This window comes from Aquila chrysaetos, chromosome 3 (genome assembly GCF_900496995.4).
Source record: "Aquila chrysaetos chrysaetos chromosome 3, bAquChr1.4, whole genome shotgun sequence".
Classification (NCBI taxonomy): domain Eukaryota; kingdom Metazoa; phylum Chordata; class Aves; order Accipitriformes; family Accipitridae; genus Aquila; species Aquila chrysaetos.
The window spans coordinates 71,405,489-71,425,887 of NC_044006.1; the positions used below are offsets into that span (position 1 = coordinate 71,405,489).

General features: G+C 39.9%; 1 protein-coding gene across 13 annotated transcripts in view; it reads left to right on the top strand.

The window, feature by feature from the left end:
• KMT2C (lysine methyltransferase 2C) overlaps window positions 1-20,399 on the top strand; it is a 201,238-nt gene that overhangs the window by 54,875 nt on the left and 125,964 nt on the right. For all 13 annotated transcript variants that reach the window (XM_030008068.2, XM_041122094.1, XM_041122098.1 and 10 more), the window contains one exon: window positions 7,997-8,135. In XM_030008068.2, the coding sequence (XP_029863928.1) occupies window positions 7,997-8,135 (139 nt within the window). The remainder of the gene's footprint in view (window positions 1-7,996; window positions 8,136-20,399) is intronic.

A 20,399-nucleotide genomic window follows, 5' to 3' on the forward strand; every position in this document is an offset into this window, starting at 1 on the left:
CCTGCCTGTTTTCTGCCAAGTGCTATGTTTGCTTTAGTATAAATGAACGTAGCATTCTTTAAGGATGGAAAGGGAGGAGGGATTTGGAATTGGAAAAAGGAAATTTTGGAATTTGGAAAAAAGATCTGTTTGGAGCCAAGTCAACTTTTTTCCTAAAAAATGGTGCTGGCAACTGCTTCTACTGAATTATTAGACTTTCAGCTTCTTGTCGACCTCAGGATAGACTCCTTTCCTTTACCCACCAGCCCTGTCTCTCTTGCTGATTTCTTGGTTTCTGTCTTAGTGACTGTTTTGCTTCTCAGTTTTGTATTTGTCTTTCCAGTTCTTTGTTATTGGCTCCATTTTTCTTCACTGTTGTTCCCACCAGTTACTTTACACTGGTATTTTTCTATCCAACCAACGTTGAGATTACCCATCCCTCCCACTATTTTAGCACCCACAGCATCACAGAATGGTTGAGGTTGGCAGTGACCTCTGAAGGCAATCTGGTCCAAACCCCCTGCTCAAGCAGGGCCACCCAGAGCCGGTTGCCCAGGACCATGTCCAGATGGCTTTTGAGTATCTCCAAGGACGGAGACTCCACAACCACCCTGAGCAACCTGCTCCAGTGCTCAGGCACCCTCACAGTAAAAAGGCATTTTCTGATGTTCAGAGGGAACCTCCTGTGTTGCAGTTTGTGCCCATTGCCCCTGGTCCTGTCAAGACCTTCCAGCCATCAACATCTTCCAGTTTTCTAGCTATCGATAAAATACAGTTTGTTGTAGAATACTGTGTTTTCCTGTAGGTCCCCTTGTGTTGTTCCTCTCCATGAGAGGAGTTTTCTTCTGATGAACAATGAGCAAATCTCTGTAATGGCCAAAGAAACCCCAAACCAAAACACAGAAGTCTGGAAAGCATGTGCCTGTGTGCGCACACACAGAAGCAAATATAAAATATGCTGATCTAAAGAAAGAAATAATGGAACAAATTTCTCTTGGTGAGCTTTCTGTAGGTTTGGTGGCCCTTTACTATTAATGAAGACTTAGCTTCTGCTTCTATTTCCCAACTTCTATTAGTTTAAGCCAGTTTCTGTACTTGGTATTTTCTTGGTTCTGCATTTAAGTTGACTGAAACTGAATTTTGTGTGTTAATTCTTTGATTATTCCCCTTTTTTTGAGAACACTTGTGAAATATGCTACTCATCCTAGAGTCTGTAATTCTTCCTGTCTTTGTGTCACATACAAATGTTGAGATTCAGACTCTGATCTGGGAGGAGGACAGTGGAATAAGTTTAGTTAACTGCTGAGTCTCTTGGGACCGAAACCCATAGTAAATCCATCGGGTATTCTGTTTACTATCTGTATGAGGTCAACCAATTCTTAAATTAGTACTTAATAACAGACCCTTACCTCCCCATGGTTTCTGGAGGCTTCAGAATTGATAATACATAAAAGAATCTGTATGGTATTATCAACCAATAGCTCCTTGCCTGTGTTACTGTCATTAGTAATGTTATTTTCAGACCCAGCAACATTGCCTGGCCAGTTGATTTCTTTCATGTTAACTCCCTGAAGTCTTCCTCTAACCAGCTTTTTTTGTCTCTGGGCAAAGCGCAGAAGAACCAGAAAAAAACAGTTCTCAGTGGAGAAAAGTTATCTGTGTAGAAGCTGGCAGAGAACTTTGGACTAATCCAGAATCTCATCAGCTTTGAAGCAGCCTAAAAAGCACTTTTCTAGAGGAAAAAAATTACTGCAATATCCTACTTACTAGAGAAAATACAGTCACCTTTTGTACCAGTATGAAGCATACTTGAGTAGAACCTCCCACTAAAACAAGTAAAACACACCTAAGAGCAAGTCCTGGTTTGGGTGAATCAATGGCAAAAGCTCTTATCAACTCGTTAACACCAAAGACCTTTTAAAGTCCACTTTGTGCTTCTCTGACAGACACTTTGGTCTCATCACTATACCGCTGATCGCTTCTAAAGTTAATGAAAGGAAGAATTGATACTACTGAGGACATTGCCTGTAGATTAAATTTGTCCATAAATATTTGGGGCAAATATGTGCTTAAAAATGTGCTTAAATATGTTTTAAGGCAATTAATATTCCCTGTGCTCATTATAAAATGAGTAGTTCCTTCTTTCTTACGCAGCCGATTCCTACCTGTCCAGCCACTGAAAAAATCAGCAGAACTGAAGCATCTTGTTGTTATTATTGCAAGCATCTTACTATTTTTCTTTGTATTCTGGTAATTTGTTTGTAATAAGGAAACCAGACACAACAGGATGTTATTTGATATTTGCCTTTAAATCATTACAGGCTTACTTGATAATAACATTTATCATCATGCATGCTTAAAATGGGCCATTTAGAAAAATCTGATTTTTTTCCTTCTGACTGATATCTCTGTCTCAGGTGTTTTGAGAGTAGGTGGAATATTTTGTAGTAGGTGGAATCTGTTATTTAGAAATAAATTCTAACCTCACTGAGTTTTTAATTGTGGAGGTTGTTTCTGAAATGCAACCTCTTTTTTTCTTATTTATTCAGTACTGCTTTTGCAGTTTTGGTACCAAACTATGCTTTGTTAAACATAACCAGCAGGTTTTGGAAGTTTTCGAGGACCCAGAATATTCCACCTTCCCATTGCCCTGAAGCTTAACGCTGCTGCTGCTGCTTGCGTTCACATTACCAGTCAAATATATTGAAATAGTAGCGTGTATCTTGTGTGCCATATGCTCTTTTCCTCAGTGGAAACAGTGCTGTTTTGTGTATGTTTTAGTTCTATGGACCTGTCTTAATTTTTCATAATGCAGTGTTGACACCAACTCTTCAGTTTGGTGGAAGAAATATTAGAGAAATTCAGACCTCAGTCCCACCTAATTAAAATCATAGTATAAACCAGGCTGGCGTTGGAGTCACATAAGCATCTGCCCTAGTAACCCTTTTCTAGGTCAGGTACAAAAAGGAAAAAAGTAGCTGGTAAAATAAACTTACTTAGTGTAATAAAAGAGGTACCCACCTGCAAAGCACTGAAGACTGACCATAGAGAATGAAACGACTCTTAAATTCAGTAGTAATGCATGTAAAAGAACATGCAGGGGAAAATTGCCATCCTAATTTTGTATAAACAAAAATCACTCTTAAACAGCTGTTGCTACCTGAGCAAGTGGTACACCTGTAGTTCTTCTGAGAATTGCATTAGCTTTTATAACTTGAAGGATATCAAATTCTAAGAATTACTGGCAAAGGGATAAGGGGAAAAAAGCATCAGTGTGTTTTTTGTTAGTGTTGCTTTATAAACCGGTGGTATGACTGCATGTTAAATGCCATGTGCAGTTCTGCTTCCCCTTCTCCAGAAGGATGAGCTGTAATTGGGAAAGTACAGAAAAGGCCAACAAGTATGACAAGAAGTAAATAATAGCTTCTGTGTGGGGATCAGTTAAGGTAAAAGACTTCAACCTGATCTGATATGACTGGAGAGGAATTTAGTAGGGTCCCACAAAATTATGAGTGGTATGGAGAAAATGAACAGGGAATGATGATTCATTTTGTTTTGCAACACAAAAGGTAGGGGACATCAGGTCATGTTCAGAGCACAAAGGTAGGTGCATTTGCACTGGGCATCTACTTAAATTATAGAATTCATTGCTAGTGGATGCTTTGGGCATGAAAAATTTACATGGGTTTCAAAAAGACCTGAACAAATTAATGGAAAAAATAATTAGATGAGTGCTGTTGAATACCACCCCTAGTTTAGGAAGTTCCTTGATCACAGATCACTTGGAGCTGGTTATCCATGATATGGTGTCTTGTGTTTAGAATTACCAAAATTATAGTTTAAATGGTCCTACACTGAAAACCTTATTTTTATTTTATAGACGGTACAAAATTTGCACAAAGTTATTTTCTCTATAAAATGTATTTAACAAATAGGAGTTCTATTTGAATGAAAAGTATCAAAATCCACACTGAAATGTACAGAAAACAGTAACTGCGGGCTTTCTTCTCATCTCCATATAACAACTGTCGCAGTAAGTAAATCACCACGATGCCCTTCAGATAGAAAAAAATAGATGAGTGGTGGTTTTAAAAGAAAATACATGTGTAGCACTTGCAAAAAAACCCAACAGAACAATTCCGATGTGGTCCTACGTTTTGTTGTTTGTCGTTGTGAATAAAATCTTACAATGTTGACTTAAGATGAAGAAAGTATACCTCTGTCCATGGAGAAACGGTTCTTGCATGTGGTTATTACCATCACACTCAAACTTCAGTATGGTTTTTTTCCCTTTCTCTGCCATGGTTGTGTTTTTAGCAGGCAAGAGTAGATGACTACAAACTCAGTGCAACCCAAGTAATAGCAGTAGCTATTAGCAGCCATTGCCTTCTGCATGTGTTTCGGTATACCTTGGCCTGGCTCGCTGCTGTCTGGAAGGGTTGCAGGTGATCTGCACGGGACTGGTTAGCCGCAGCGTGTCCGTTTGTTCCCCTGTGTTCAGCTGCTAAAACCTATACATACAAAGTTCCAGTATGTGAAAGATTTCTGCACATAAGTGATCGCTGTGTGTGCCAGTCTGAATTCCTCAGAGAGTAGCAGGAGAGGTGGTGTTTCTGTGAAATTGTGTCCGGAACAGTAACAGAATATGAACTCTGACTTGTGGAAACTTGCTTTGTTCCTAAATTGGGGCAGTGAATGAAACTTGATAATTGTAGTACTAGATATGCATTTTCAATTCATAATTTACATTCCCTTGTTAAGATTCCTTTTCATATTGTTGTTACAATGACCTGGTTTCTTTATTGGTCTAAACTACTAGAAGTAGAGCATTTTGGTGTTGCTTGTACTCCTGTAGACCCCTATGAGGCTGTGTAAAACATCTTCTCCCATTAGCCATTTTCTGACACAGCGCTACCCCTTCCTTGTGCAAAAATAACAATTGCACCTGCTGGTTAAAAGCATGTTATTCCCTCTTGCAGAACATCTCGGTAAGCAACAGTTGAGACCCCTGAAATGTCCCTGCTATGTCTGGTGACAGAAACAATCATGAAAATAGGATGCAAAATAAGGCCTTATATATGAATCTGCAAATGAGCTTCGCATTTATTAATCATTCATGGCTCCTTCATTCCCAGAAGCTTCAAAGTAGGATACCATAACCAAGTCTGATGAACGTTCATTAAATACAGTGAAAAGCAATTAATGTATTGTGCCAGATGCTTCCAAGAACACCTGAGGCAGCGATGAGGGTATCTGCTGTCCCTTTGCCGTTGCCAGTGCTGGACTCCCATCTCCTAGGAGTTTGACTCGTGAGATGCATTACTTCTGTTCTTCCTTAATCTTGTGTTGGAAAACTTTCACAAAGTTGAAGTATGGCATGCACAACTAACATAAATGCTATTTTCATTCTGTTTGGTGAGCACCGTGTTTTCAGTCTTCCAACGGCATATTGAGACACAGTTTGCTTTATTGCAGAGACAGCAGTTGAGATGTTGTTTGTCTCATTTAGTATAATTTGGGTCCCTTCTTTTCTAGAGAAGCAAACAGCAGGGGAAAAAAGCACCATAAGGATGTAAGCTCATATAGTCATAGTGTGTAGTGAAACAATCTGTGTCTTCTCACACAGTCCAGAGTTCTTGAGAATGAGTTAGTGCCTGTGAACTTTGCCTTTCCAGTGTAATGGGTGCCCATTAATGTATAATGAGATGAAAGCTGGCAAAGAGTAAATGGCTTTTGCTTACTTGAAAGTTTCTGCAGGCACACAATAAAGCAGAGTTCCTTTTGCAAAGTTTAACTAGGTTAAATAAAGTTGCCAAGATGGATCAGAGTAAGGGCACAATTTCTGGTGGTCTTCCTTGAGCAATTCATGCGTGGTTGTCCTGGGCTGTGTTGTGGGTTTTGTTTTCAGCGATTTGGCATCTGCCCGTCTTACAGGTATTTATGTTTTGCGCACTTCATTGAGGTTGTATTTAGAAATTTGGGGGTTACTGGCACGAAATTATCTTTCAGATCCAACATACTTTGGAAATGCACTACAGACCGTTATGAATGGCTCTGCTGGACGCTGCCTGTTTTGGGAATCCTCATCCAGGAATGATTGCAGAGATTGTTTGTTCAGACATGCTAAAAACTAAGGGTGGGGGAGTTTGGTTTATTTTGTTTTGTTTTCTGTATGGAGCCATTTACTATTACAAGGGATGTATTCCCCACAAAACTAAATAGTTATTTAGTGTCAATTGATCATCCAGAATATTTTTTTCAGGATAGGTTGGTGGAATGGGTTTAACACAAGCCATTTGGCTTTCGGACAGGTAGTCATTTTTGGATGTTTCAGATGTCCAAAAACATTTCAGAGGTATGTTACTGAGCAGTGTAACTGAAATAGGTGAAGTGATTCCAGTTTACACCAGCTCAAATAAATATCTGGCACACCCAGTCATGAACAAGAATTTCTTATTGTTTTTTCTTAATTTTGTGTTTCTCTTCAGTATATTTTAGATGCCTTCATTGAGGGTTTAAAATGTTATACATTGTCTTCCTAAATGAGTTCAGTCTAGGTTAAAGAATAATTTTACTTCAGTCTCTGTATATGAAATAAGAAAGATTTTCCCTTCTCCATGTGCTCTAGTGCATATATAATTTCGGCATTACAGACCAAGCTGTGCAGTTTTATGTTCTGAGAATTTTCCTCTCTTTTATTGTACCGATAAATAAGATTAAAGCTTGTAGCAGGTTTTTGTGCATGCCCATCCATGTCACAGATTCTTTTACCCATCCATTTCTCCACGTGAATCATTTATACTTTGCGGTATTGGATTATATTTTGACATGTGGTGTATTAATTTTTTTAAAAAGTGAATGTATCTTCTGCTTAAATCTTCTAAATAATCTGCTGCTTTACTCTAAGTGGTCATCTTTGAAAGAGCTGCATGTATTGGCCTCTTAGCTCAAACCCATGTTCACTGGTAGTTTTAGGTGGTGTGTGGCCCAGGTGCAGGTCCTTGGTCTGGCTCTGCTGTGGGGACAGATGCAGCAGGCATGGACACTGACAGGAGGAGGCAGTAGTGTCTTAAGCTGGATACGCCAAAGAACATCTGCCAGAGTCCTATGACTTTTATGTTATTTAGGTTTCAAAATCAAAAGTATGGAGGAGCGCGGAAATACCAAATTTTATTGCTCTACAGCCTTGACCCTTTTTCCTGTGCAGTCTGATGTACTTGGAGCGGCGCATTGCCATGTCGTCCTGGCAAATCCCTGACTTACTCTGTGCAAAGGAGGAAAACAAATGGGAAAAGGATTTAAATTGCACAGACAGTGGCAACTTGGTGTTTCATGTTCCTGAGCAGACACAGACTTTCTAGGCAAATAGTAGCATTGTCAGCTGTAGATATATATATTTGTGTCTAACAACTAATCTAAATTAAAAGGATGCTGCAAAAATTGCTTATATTCCTACAGTTTGGAATGAAGTTTAAGCTGGCATAAACCGTGTTCTTCTTTCCTTCACCTCCTCAACCCTCTGCCAGCATAGAGTTAGTGTAATCAGCAGTGAACTAGTGCAGGGAATTGATCAAAGTTAAAGCTAATCTGGGAGGGAAAAAAAGGTTTATTATACCCCAGATTAGTGTGCTCACCTTGATGTTTGTTCAGGGATGACACAGCAGGTGCACAAAAGGAGAAGCGGGGAGAATGAGAATGTCTAAAACTGCAACCTCATATGAAAAGGTTGTCATTGAACAATGCTCCCCCTGCCCCATTGCTCATTACTTATTGAACATCTTTAGTTCACAGTGGCACACTGTGTTGTGGAAATAACTTCATAAGCATTCAATTTCATGTTTTAGCTAGATGTGAAGGGTAATATTTTCCTAATCTTTTAATGATGTTGTGTCTGAGAACATAGTTACATGAGTTTATCTATAAATAAAATGGATGTTTGCAGCACAAGGGAAAGCTTACAGATGTTTTTATAGTCTAAAAAAATAATAAATAAATATTATTCTTATTTTTTAAACAGAAGTCAAAGAGCAATCTGCAGAAGAGGATGCCCAAACGGAAGTGGACAGCACCAAGCAGCTAACACCCGTCCTTCAGCACTCGGTATCCGAGGAGTCTGCAAGCTCCACTGCCTCTGTGGGTGTGGAAGCTAAAACCAGGTTAGTGAGCGAGGAGGCGGGTGCTGCGTCAGGGGCAGGGCTGGGAGTCAGGTAATGGGGTGCAGAGGGCTCGGGGCACAGGCTTGGCACACACTACTGGTGCTCTGAAGTGCTGGCAACAGCAGCCAGTGCTTGAGACTGATGACTTAATTGGCGTATAGGGAGATCAAGGTGAAAAGCACATTCCTTGAGTGTTGTCCTCAGACTGTACTGGTAAACCCTTGAATTACAGCATATTAGCAATTTAAATTAAAACAGACATAAGTGATACGAGATAAAATGCGATTACTGAAGCTTTCCTACTGAGAAAATGGTATATTAGCAAATCCATATAAAGTTACTTTTGAAGTTTCAGCTTGTATGTCTATATTTTCTGGAACAATGTAAAACAAATCTCTTGCCATTTCTATTGTGTTCTTCCTTATTTTAGAATTTATAATACAGGAAACAACGTTTGTGGGTTTTTTAACTTTTTATCAATATAAATTACCCCAAAAGCAGTGAAAGTATTAATTGCATTATTTGAGGGAAACCAGAATACACTGTCTGTGATCACTGTCGAAACAGTGTCACAGAGTTCTAGCAGAGCTTCTCTGCTGAAGCCCTGGTAACAGCTTTTAACCCAGTAGTGGGTCTCTTCTGCTGCAGAGATTGCCGTTACCAGACAGTTACAGGTGCAATTATATTTTGACAGACTGGGAGAGAATCGTTGTCATCATTTTACTTCCTCCTAATCCAACAAAGAGCATATTTTCCATGCACAAAAAATTACTTCATCTACTTGCTGCATATATAATTTTCATGTTTTACGTGCTCACAAACTTGTTAGGTTCCAAGAGATACTTCCCTTCTTACAGAGAATTTTGGTTAAATAGATCTTGTGTGTATACCTGAATGAAATACACAGAAATTTCTGTTCTTAGTGGAATTTTCCAAAGCTGGTATTAAGTTGCAGTAAATATGTAGAGCAATTTGAACTAAACAGCTGTTTTGGTTCTTTATTTGACCCTGTTTTGGATCATTTGCAAAAGTTTTAGTGTTGTTTCATCCGTGCTCTGTTCTTCTCAAGGTTACTTTCTTGCTGTTATCATGAATAGTTGATTACAGTACTTTCCCTAGCCATAAACTTGTTTCTTAAAAGCTGGACAACAGCCTTATTAAAAAAAAAAAAAGGCGGGGGGGGGGGGGGGGGGGGGGGAAGATGTCAGGAGTTTTTTTTGGCACTGTGTCTTGAAACCTAGCAGAAGAAAGCCTCTTCTGATCTGTGACTTCTTGATCAATCATCTGTATCATTGTCTACGTTGTGCTGCCACTGCTGCTGTGCCATGCAGGGGTAGGAGGACTGGATTCCGGGTGGCTTGACTCTAATCTCTTAGGAGAAAATGCAATGTGTGAAATACACACTGCTGACATTCAGTTGTGTAACGGTGGGAGGAAGTGTATCAAGATTTTGGTAAGGTGTGACTCTGTACAGACTTTAAACCTGTAACTTGGGGAAGTAGTTTTGAAGCTGATTTCCAAATAATTCATACTCATCAGCTTCATCTCTTTTTTTGAAAGTTTTTCTGTTTTATAGTATAAGTAGCTTAATCCAATGGAAATACTTATATATTTAGAAATAACTTTAGGTAAGTGAGACATAGGAGAATTATGGAAGTATATTATAACAGACAGTGCAGAAATTGCCTAGAACACAGAAAAGAACCAAAACCTCCACCAGAAGTAGATGCAGGTGTAGGTGGAGCTACTTTTGCATCACTTTTTTCAGAGTTGAATATAAGACAATTCTGTGTTTCTCTCTTTGGTAGTGAAGGTAAAGAAGTTAGAGAAGCACAGGACACAGGGCATAAAATGAAATCTTTTACATGAAATAAATAACTTGCTACTGAAAAATAGTGATTTTGACATAGTAGGATATATCAGAACTAGATGGGGATTTCAGTAGCTGAGAGATTAGCCAAAGCTTGGCTTGTGTGGTATTTTTCTCTGGATCCCTCCTGAGACTGAGGCTAAATAAGAGCATTCAAGAGAAAGGCGAGGGAGAAGATGGTCAATGTTGGAACCTTTCTGAGGTTGGATATGGGAGTCCAAGAGAACTGCTGACTGCCAGTGAGACTGGGGCAAGGAATTCAATAGCAGATTTGGGATTAGCGCTTAGAAAGCAATGCGCTAAAAACCATTAAAACAAGTAGTATCTGAGCCATACTGGGGTAGGGAGGCTGAAAAGGGTGAGGGGGGGGGGGTGTATGCTCAGAAGGAATGAGTGAGTTACTGACCACGTGTGGGGAGGGGCAATAATGTCAAGCAAAGATAAACTATCAAGCCTGGCAGTGGTAAAAGTAATGCTGCCAGCTCTTACATATCATGAGCATCATGAGTTTTGGAGCCTTTTCCTTTGGTTGTTCCCTTTTTTTATAAGCCTTGTGAGAAGCTTCTGTCAGCCCAGGACTTATGGCTGAGTGGAATCCAGCTTCTTCGAAAGGAATCTGCTCCCTTGGTTTGTGCTGCCTGCAGAGAGCAGGGGAAGTGCAGCCCATGAGGCAGGCAAGCAGCCAGAAACCGGCTGCGACTTACAGCAGAGCCCACTTCTACCTTCCTCCTCTGTTTCCCACATTGTCAACTCCCAGCATTAAAAGCTAACAAGAATGGCCTAGAAACACAATTTCATAGAAGAACAAAACACCTTTTGATTCATTTTACTTTCCGTCTACTTTCAGAGACTGTAAATTGCATTAATTGCACCTTTTCAGTCCTTTTGCCATAATCGTGAAGAGAGAACATTCTTAAATAAGTAGAAGCTGAGATTTGCACACAGCTTTTTTGATTTTGGTACTTTGGTCTGCTAAATATCTGCTCTTGTGAGACTGTCGCTAAAACTACAAAAAAACCCCTGGCAACACACCTTCCTGCTTTCCTGCTTCATGTGTAATTGGACAAAGCACATAATTTTCATTCCAGACCAATTGCACTATTCCCCCTTATTTTGTTGCTGCTGCTAAAATTAAATTTGGAGTCTGGAGATGGAGAGCTGGGGTGCTTTATTCCACCGAAAAGAAGTGGTTGGTGAACATCTGTTGATTATGGGAACAAAGAACACGGTGAGAAAGTAGCAGCGAACTTTTTTATCTTTGTTCCTTTTTTTTTTTTTTTTTTTAATCTTCAAAGAAAGAGTATTGCAAAACTTGCAACACTCAGTGGAAAAAGAAATTGTGGAGTGGCAGAGAGATTAGATAATGTGGACAGAATAACACTGCGGTGATGGAAGGAGAAGCTGTATCTTTAGGCAGGAGGGAGTTAGGTAGAATATTTAATATTAAAAATATGTTTAAAAAATTGTTAAAGTTGCAAAGTCGAGCACATATTTTAGGAGATACCAGTATTAAGACTCATTTTGAAATTCTGATTATTTCTTTTCTTGCACATGTATTACGATACAGTTTGTAGTTTTACATGAATGTTTTTCTACAAGAATTCTTTCTGCAGAGAATGGACCTTATGCATGAAACGGGGCACTTGAAATGATTGCAGAGTTTTGCCTTTACTTTTTCAGATCTACATCCATGTAAGCATTTACAATATCTTCCTCTGAAGTCAATGATTGACTTCTACATCTGCAAAGTAGAGATAGCATTCCTTCGTGTTGTAAAAATAAATTATTTAATAATAGTGAAGTAATATTTCAGCCTTATATCAATGACCAGTCTAGCCCAGAGTGAAATCACTGATTTGGCTTGCAGGGCACAATTTTAATGTTGTCAGTAGGTAAAGACTGAGACCACACACTGAAAAATGAAAAAGGAAAAAAAAAAAAAAAAAAAAGTTAAATACTTACTGGTTGTCCATCCTGTCTGTTCATGCATTGACTAGGGATATGGTCTCAAGAAGAATTTTATGACGAATCATTGTTAAAGCAACTCTACCTCAGATTCATAGGGCAGGAAGGGACCTTTGGAAGTCATCTAGTTCACCTCCTTTTCCAAGGTGGATATCTACAGCTAGCATTCCTGACAGAAGTTTACATAAACTGCTCTTAAATCTTCCGATAATAAAAACTCCAGGTCCTCCCTAAACAGTCCCTTCCAGTCTTTTCTTTGTTTTTATTGTTGGAAACACTTTCCTCACATCTAACCCACACTGTCCTCATTCTGGGTTTATCCCGTTACTACTTCTACCATCTGCCAAGGATAACGAAGGGTAGATTTGTCCAAAAGGCTCTCAGTTTATTTCCCCAGCATCCTTTACCTCATAACGGAAATCGCAAATTTGTTCATACTTGCTTTGTAGGTGATGTTTTCTTGAGCTTTGATTCTTTTTGCTGTTTTGAGCTCTCTCCAGATGGTCTGAATCGTTCTTGAAACACAGAAGGCGTATTGCACAAGTGGGGCCAAAGAAAGGTTTCACAGGCAGCCTTAATCCTGCCTTTTTCTTAGGTTGAACAATGGACATTGTGACTATAATGTGTTTAATGCTCTCACGTACAACTTGCACGTTGTGGGATCTGACAGCCATGATCAATAACATTTGTGACTAGACCTTTAAGTTGCATGGGCCTTTGCTCCTTGAATTAATCTGTCACATAAGATGGTTCAGCCACAGAAACCATACTCAGAAATGTCTCCTGCCCGGTGTGAGCAGGTGCTCCGGGTTTCTGGAGTCCCGTTCTCAGCCTCTCACAGATGTTTTTCAGGCGGTTTTTCTGTCTCTCTCCCATCCTGCGAAGGCTGCTTGTCTCCACCTGGGTCTGTCCTACTGCTGGCGGGCAGCAAGCCTAGCGCTGGCAGGTCAGGTCTGTTGACCGGACAGATTTTCTTTCCTCTGAGAGGTGGCAGTCGGGCAGACAGAAGCATCCCATGAACAGGATTTCGTGGCTGGCAGTCTGTCTGACCACGCTGAGGGACTGATAGCAGTACTTGTTGCCCAGTGTCCCATGTAGGCCAAGCTCAGAAGTGGATGGGATGCCTACTTTGTCAGAGGATTGCACAGATACGTGTTAATTGCAGGCGAAGGTAAGACTCTGGGATCTTAAGTTCTGTTTCAGTGTTGTGTGAGTACAGCATCTCCTCTCATTTCTTCCAAATGTCACATTTTCTGGGTTTTTTTTGCCTCCAGCTTTCTTTGTCAGATTCTTGTCTTTTTTTCATGTTGTTGACTCCTCCTGTTCTCTTTACTTTTCTAATCCTGGTCCCTGCTCATCACTTCTAATCATTGTCTCAGTGTCCACTTTGTTGTGGTTTCTTTTTTTTGGCTCTTTGCCTGATGTGCATTTTCCTTCCCTCCATTTCCAGTGGCTCCCAGACAGGTGTTTGTGACATGATATTTCTTCTCACCCCTTTCTCCATTTTCTTGTTCATTTTCCTTGTCAGCCAAGTGTCTCTAACCTTTGCTGGAAGGATGTTTGTTCATGGGGTAAGGATGGTGCATATGGAGTCTGCTTGCACATAGGGACTGAGAGAGAATGGAGTGTGCTTAGTGAAGAGACAATTTTTGAGCTTGTAGCTTTGATGTGCTAAAGCTTTGCCCAAGCACATGTGGTCTGCTTGGTGAGGTTAGAAACATTTGGAGAAACGAGTTTGGACTAATTTTCGTAGGGTTACAGAAAGTGTATCTGTGACTTCAAAAATGAATATAGTAAAACTTAAAAAGTTTCACAGAGCGGCAGAAAGGTTGATCAAAGACATGGCGTAGCTTTCCTATGGGGAACAGTTAAGTAAGCTAGGACCCTTCAGTCTGTAAAAGAGATTGGAGGAGGAAGATAAGAGGCTTTCGAAATCATAGGTGGCATGGGGATGGTGGCTATGTATTGACTGTTCAGTTTCCTTTAATGCAAGAAACTGAGGGTCATCAAATGAAACTTTTAAGGTTAGATGCAAAATCAAAGGAGGTGATTCTTTGCACAGCAGATAGTTGTGTAGAGTGACATGGAAATCCTTGCCAAAGGATGTTGTGGATCGCTGAAAATTTATGTGAGGTCAAGAGCGGACTGGGCAAGTTCATGAAAGAGAAACTGAGAATTACTGAGTATATAGGAATCACAGCTGATACAGGGAGGCCCTGAACTGAAAGTACTGGGAGGCATGGGTAGTATCATGTTTGCCCTGCTCTTTAATATCCCTTGTGCATCTGCTTATGCTATTTCTACCATTGACAATACGAGGCTGGATGAACCTTTAATCTGACCCAGCTCGGTTTTGACTGAAGAGCCCCACTCTGTTGTATTTCATCTCTTCTGTAAACGTACTTCCAAAGAAAAAATACAAAGTTTGAATTATGCAGAACAACATGTTTTTCCATTCCCTGATGCGCCTGAACAATTTTGATGAAACTTTCTTGAAAAACTGCTATTTAAAGCCAACTTGGTATGTGTTAAATTTCAGTAATTTTCAGGTAGTAAGACCCTACTTAGTGTTCATATGAAGTTGCCTCCTAAGGTGCTGCCAGCTCTGTGAGGTTTATGCAGTTTTGGTGTGATCTATGTAGATTTGCCAAGAGAGGGAATTTGGCTTGAACAGACAATACTTTCTGGGCACAAAGGCACACCGAAGATGTAGGCCACAGTACTTTTTATTCTTTTGGTTTTATCACTCAGAGATTAAATCACCTCTCGAAATTGTGTGAAGTATCACCTTTCAGGTATGCTCACAGTTGCATTCTATATGGGATTTTTGTTTGAGAGTACGAGTCAGTTCAGATGGACATTAAAGAATGATTTCTATCTAGGTGGCCTTGGAGTAGACCTCTAAATTCAGTTTATTCAGCACTGGCATTCTTGTAACCCCTCCTGTGTTTAGGGTATGTGAAATCCTCACTGAGCTTTAAACATTTGTTTAAATTATTAATTCAAACACCTCATATTCACCACATACTGATCGTGAATAAGAGCATATTTTCATATTTTTAAAATTTTGAATTATCAGTAAAATGTGTTGTTTTGGTGGTGGTGTTTGGGAGAGTAATGTTTTCTTTCTTTCAAATGAGAAGAGTATCATTAAGTTGATTATATGGCTGTAGAACTCCAACTGTGCTGGTTTGAAAAAACTGGAAAGCAGTTGTTGTCTAATGCAGTTTAATTGCTTTGTGCAAACTTTAAAATTTTAAAATTCTTCACCTGAATTCATATGAATTCCCTCCCACTCTCTTTTTTTTTAAAGGAATTGTGCTGCACAAGTTAAATGCTCATTTCAAAACCAACTCTGTATAACAGTGTAATAGTGTTAAACCACTTCCAAATTTCAGTGTTCCCTATTGGAAGGAGAACACTTGGTATGTCAAAAGCTTGAATATAGCTTGCAGCTGAGAATTTTTGCATCTTTCTCTTTGTGGTATCTCCATGTTGGACCTTTCATCCTTCTCCATCCTTAATATCATTCATTCAGAAGGGTGATTTATTGGGTTGTTAACCCTGTATCAATGTGAAGTTCTTATGCATCGCCTAATGAGTATTCTTTGGTAGTTTCTTTTCGAGCTTCTTCATTATTGAGGTCCAGATATTTACAGAATATTTAGATAAAGCTGAAAAGCTTAATCTAAACCCCTGAGTTTTAGAATAACTTCACCTCTGTGAATATCTCGCATATATTAGAACTCACACTGATGCAGACTCCCAGTGTTGTTTTAAGCCAGAAATCTTTTTTTTTTTTTTCACTTAAAATGCAGCTTGCGGGTCTTGATTTGAATTTACATAAATGATACAATGGTGCATCTTCACTAAGGAGGAAAAACAATTTACTCTTTAAATAACACAACATAAAATGAGAGTGAAGGCAAAGTAGTTTGTACATTAGCACAACTTGGCATAGCTGAATAAATAGCAGGTCCCCTGTAGCATTTAATTTAGCCTTTTAACATATGTTAAAACTACTAACAGGGTTAGGTGGGAGAAGAATTCTCAAGGCCAATTCTCATCAGTCTGCTTTGGTAATCAGTACAAATGATGCTCTGAAGTTCTGGTTTGCTCCCAAATACTCCATTTCATTGTGCTGAGCTTAATTTTAATTGTGAAAAATAGATGTTAAAAACATTTTAAATTTCTGTAACAACTTTGCCAACACAACCCAAGGTTTTATGCTTCTCAGTTTCACCTTTCAAAAACGCTAAAGTGTGTGTGAAAGACATCCTGAAGGCATTTCCAGACACTGAGGAAAATTATTGCATAATTCCTTTAAAAACAAACTAACTCATAGCAAAAATCCAATGATACCCACTTCACCTTCTTTTTTCAACCAAAGCGTGAATGAAATAGGTCTTCATTTTTACGGTTTCCAATTTTTTTTTAACTTTAGTGCAATTGTTATCATGGCAAATGGTAGTAGTGATCATCTGTATCTTAGTATTTAATGTTAAGGCGGCAGTTATAGCTAGTGGATGTTACTGGAATTGCCATCCCTTGGGTTTTCTCAGATACAATCCATTGCCTTTTCCTGTTTAAACAGCAACAACAACCTCTGCTTTTAATGAGATTGATTGAAAAGGTGAATGCACAGTAAAACTTCTTTGATAATTGGTGTCCCACAGTAGGCTGGGAGGGATTTGAGAAGAGGTAAGAGGAGAGCATCTCTTGAGCTGAATCCATGAGTTTGTATTTCTCCTGCTGTTAACAGCTTCTGTTCATCTCTGTAGGATGCTTAGATTCCCCCATGCATGTTCTCCTGAAAGAAGGGGACCTTTAACACCTCTCTGCAGAACAGGCAGCTGCAGGATTTTCTTTAGTCTGCCTCCTTCACCATTTAGTACTAAAAGGATTGTATAACTTCAAGCATCTTACTGATAGACATGCTCAACATAGGGCACTTGCTGTCTTCCTTGGCATTCAGCCGTATGGGGATCCTGGAGATATGGAAGGAGGTTATTCCTTTGAAAATGAGGAATGGAATTTTATTTCCCCAGCTGTATACACAGAGTTGCGGGTGGATGGCAGTGCCCCATATGATTGCAGACTGTTGTGTCTTCTACCCAGGTATGAAAAATAGGCAGGAGGGTGAGAGGTCACATCTGATACTGTTGAGGGTCACACGAACTCACGTGGACCAATCTGAAGATTTCCACCAGCTGCACAGCACAATACTCACGCAGACACAAGTGTAGATCAGTGAGATAGGGGACACTGCATAAACAAAACATGTTTACATCAGTTAGTGTGCACATCTGCTTATTATCAAGGAGCCTTGGCCGACACAGGATAGCCCAGTGCTATTTCCCAACTCAGAAGGACCCAGGAGGGGCTTCTGCTTACTCTTTGGGAGTATAACTACAGTGGCACTTGATGTGCTTGAAGTGTTGGTAATCCCGATGGTCAGCCTTAATTCTGTTAAAAAAAGCTTTGGGGACTGTCAATCTTACCTTAATTCTCTGACTGAGTATTTGCAAGCAAACCAGAAGATGTTTCTCCTTCTCTGGTTGCAATTTAGTATTGTGCAACTAGTTGCCCAATACCGCATGTGTTGAAATGAACTCCTTTCAATGGGAAAGTCTGTGTTTTAGGATGAGTCCTAATGACTGTATGTCATTGGTCAAGTAGAGGAAATAGTGACTGTTCTTCTCCGTTCCGCTGGGATTAACTGGCTGGAGGGCATTTTGTTTTCCTTTGTCGGGATGTGGACTGGGGAGGATTGTAGCATCTTAGATTCATGTCAGTGGATTGAGTAAATTCTGCGTGAGGAAGAGGCACTGACCAGCCAACTCAATAAGAACTTGTAGAAGAAAATGGCTGCAGCAGCGTGCTGAGATCTACCTGTTTCTTGTTAGAAAGGGCATCTTTCTAACAAGATCCAAGTCTGCATCTCCTATCATGGGTTAGTAGGAACAGACATTAGCTTCAGACATTATTAGCCTTACTGCCTTTTACTGTATCCCCTAAATCCAACTGAATGTCTGGTTTGTTCTGAACATACTTTCTCCTCTGCATTATGTGTTAAGATTTGTGTGCGTACAGATGTATGAAATCCTTTGGGATGAGGTGAGGTATATAAGCACCTACTGGTAATAAACAACCTGTGGAATTTTAAACCTATATAAAAAGGTAGCATTTGTTCTGGGAAAATTGGAATTAAGTTGACGTTACAAATAATGATGAATTTATATTTTGGTTTGGAGCATCATAGATATGAGCTTTCTCTTTCTTTTTTTCCTTAGTAGCTTATAAAAAGATATGTGACACATCGTCTCTTGCTTGTTATCCCATTTTGAATTAGCCTGTTCTGAAAATATGCTAATTATGATAACAGATCGAGGATTTGATCTTAAGAGTTGCCAGTATCTCAATTTCGTTATCTTCAATATGAGAGCTCTTCTTGCATCACAGATTTAGATCCTCTAATTGCATATTGACATATGGAAGGTAGATTTGTAAGTACTTTTTGCAATCCTCAGATGATGGGAATAAAAAACTCTACCTTCTGCCCATACAGACATAACTTAAAATATTTACTGAGCACTTAAACCTAAAAGGCTAACGTGATGGAACTGGCCACTTTGTACTGCATGACAAATCAGCAACGTGACTTGTTGGGAAGCGGACGACCGTGGCTTTCCTGCGGAGGGTCTCTCGAGCATCCAGATGCTAGGCAGGGCATACACTGCCGCTGGTTGTTGCTAGGTATTTGAGTGCCTGATAAATTTGAAGCTCCTCTGCTTATCCTCCCCGGAAAGCGTGAAACCTTTTTTCCCCCCATTTTATAATCCCTCCCCTCTATCTCATCCCCACAGCCTCTTGGCAGTGGTCTGGGAATGTTCTGCTGCTCCTGTCTTTAACTTCTGCATCTGCGTGTTCGTGAGCCCTCAGCAAAGGGTTCCCCCAGCCCCCTCCCCGCGGTGAGTGCTGGAGCGCTTGCTTCAGCTGCGGTCCCCAGCTTTGCTGGAGCAGGAGCAGTAGCACAAACCATATGATTCTTGACAGGTTCACAGCTGTCCGCACCACGCTGCAGAGTAGCTGTGAAACTCGCTGCTCCTGTTGTTTCACTTCACTCTGCCTGCAGAAAGCTACTGCTGGAAGTTGTGATACCGGAGCTGCCTTCCAGGCTCCAGAAATATCTGCTTTACCCCTGTATTCCTTTTTCAAATAATACTGCTTTAAAAGTTAGTATTTTTTTTTAATTAGTTTCTTATTTCTCTTTTATAAACTTTAACATTATTGCATATTTGCTACGACTTCACTTTAAGGAGCTTTGTTTATTTAGTCATAATTATCCTCCAGTCTTTTAATGAGCAGTGATAGTCTGTCCTAACAGGATGTATGAATAATTATTTATTCCACTGTGGATAATCTTGTGTTTGTAAGTAGTGTGATTTATATACTGTGGTGCTGCCTATTTAAATCTCTTAAGTCTCCTCACAAGTCTCTCTAGTCTCAACTAGCATAAATAGCTTTGCTTTCCCTTCTTACAAACTGCCTGCAAGGCCAGATCAGGTTTCACTGGTAGTCTAGTGGTTATATTCACTGACATACAAATAATAATGTATTTGTTGCTCTATCACATGGAAAACTAGCTTTAGAATAGACATATGTACTGTTTAGCTGTAACTATTCATTTTTGTCCATTCTTATGCTACGTTTATCCGTATTTTCTTTGCATCTTTTTATCTTTGGATACCTTTTTCTCAAGATTTCTGGAATGTGTCAGATGTTTTACCGTAAGCTCTGGGGGTTGCGCTGGCTCACACTGGTCCCATGTTCAGGCAGGATTGGTGAGGGCTGTGCGACCAAGGCCATGACTATGAGGATGAATGTTTCCTAAGAGTACTATGGTAGGGTCTTATTTTGAGTACCATGAACGGGACCTATTTTACCTGCCCAACAACCTGCATGTCCCCAAAGGTCTGTCTGCCTTAAGGAAAGTGCAATCCTACTTATAGAGCATAAGTAAAAGTATTTGGCTTCATTCTAGGCTTCATTTTGGGCTTGTGACATGCTGCTCCCTTCCTTAGCATCTGACTGTCTGGTATTATGAGTACTGTAATAGTAGAGCAGTTCAAAGGCATTTTACGTACCCACTTGTATTTTCTTTACCCCCCCCCCCCCCCCAGTGGTGCTCTATGGTGAGGTCAAAGACACCCATCCCAGAGTATGTTAAACCAAATCTAAGGGGCTTTGCTGGATTCTCAGGGTCTTCTGTTCTGATCTGGAACTTCCTTTTCTATTTTCACCTTTTTCTGTTGCTGCTCTTGCCTCACCTGGCTGAAAAGCACCGGCGCTCCTTATTTTTTCCCCCCAGGATTTAGTGAATATTATACAGGAGTTTAGCCTTGAGGTTTTCTCTTCCTCTCACCTGA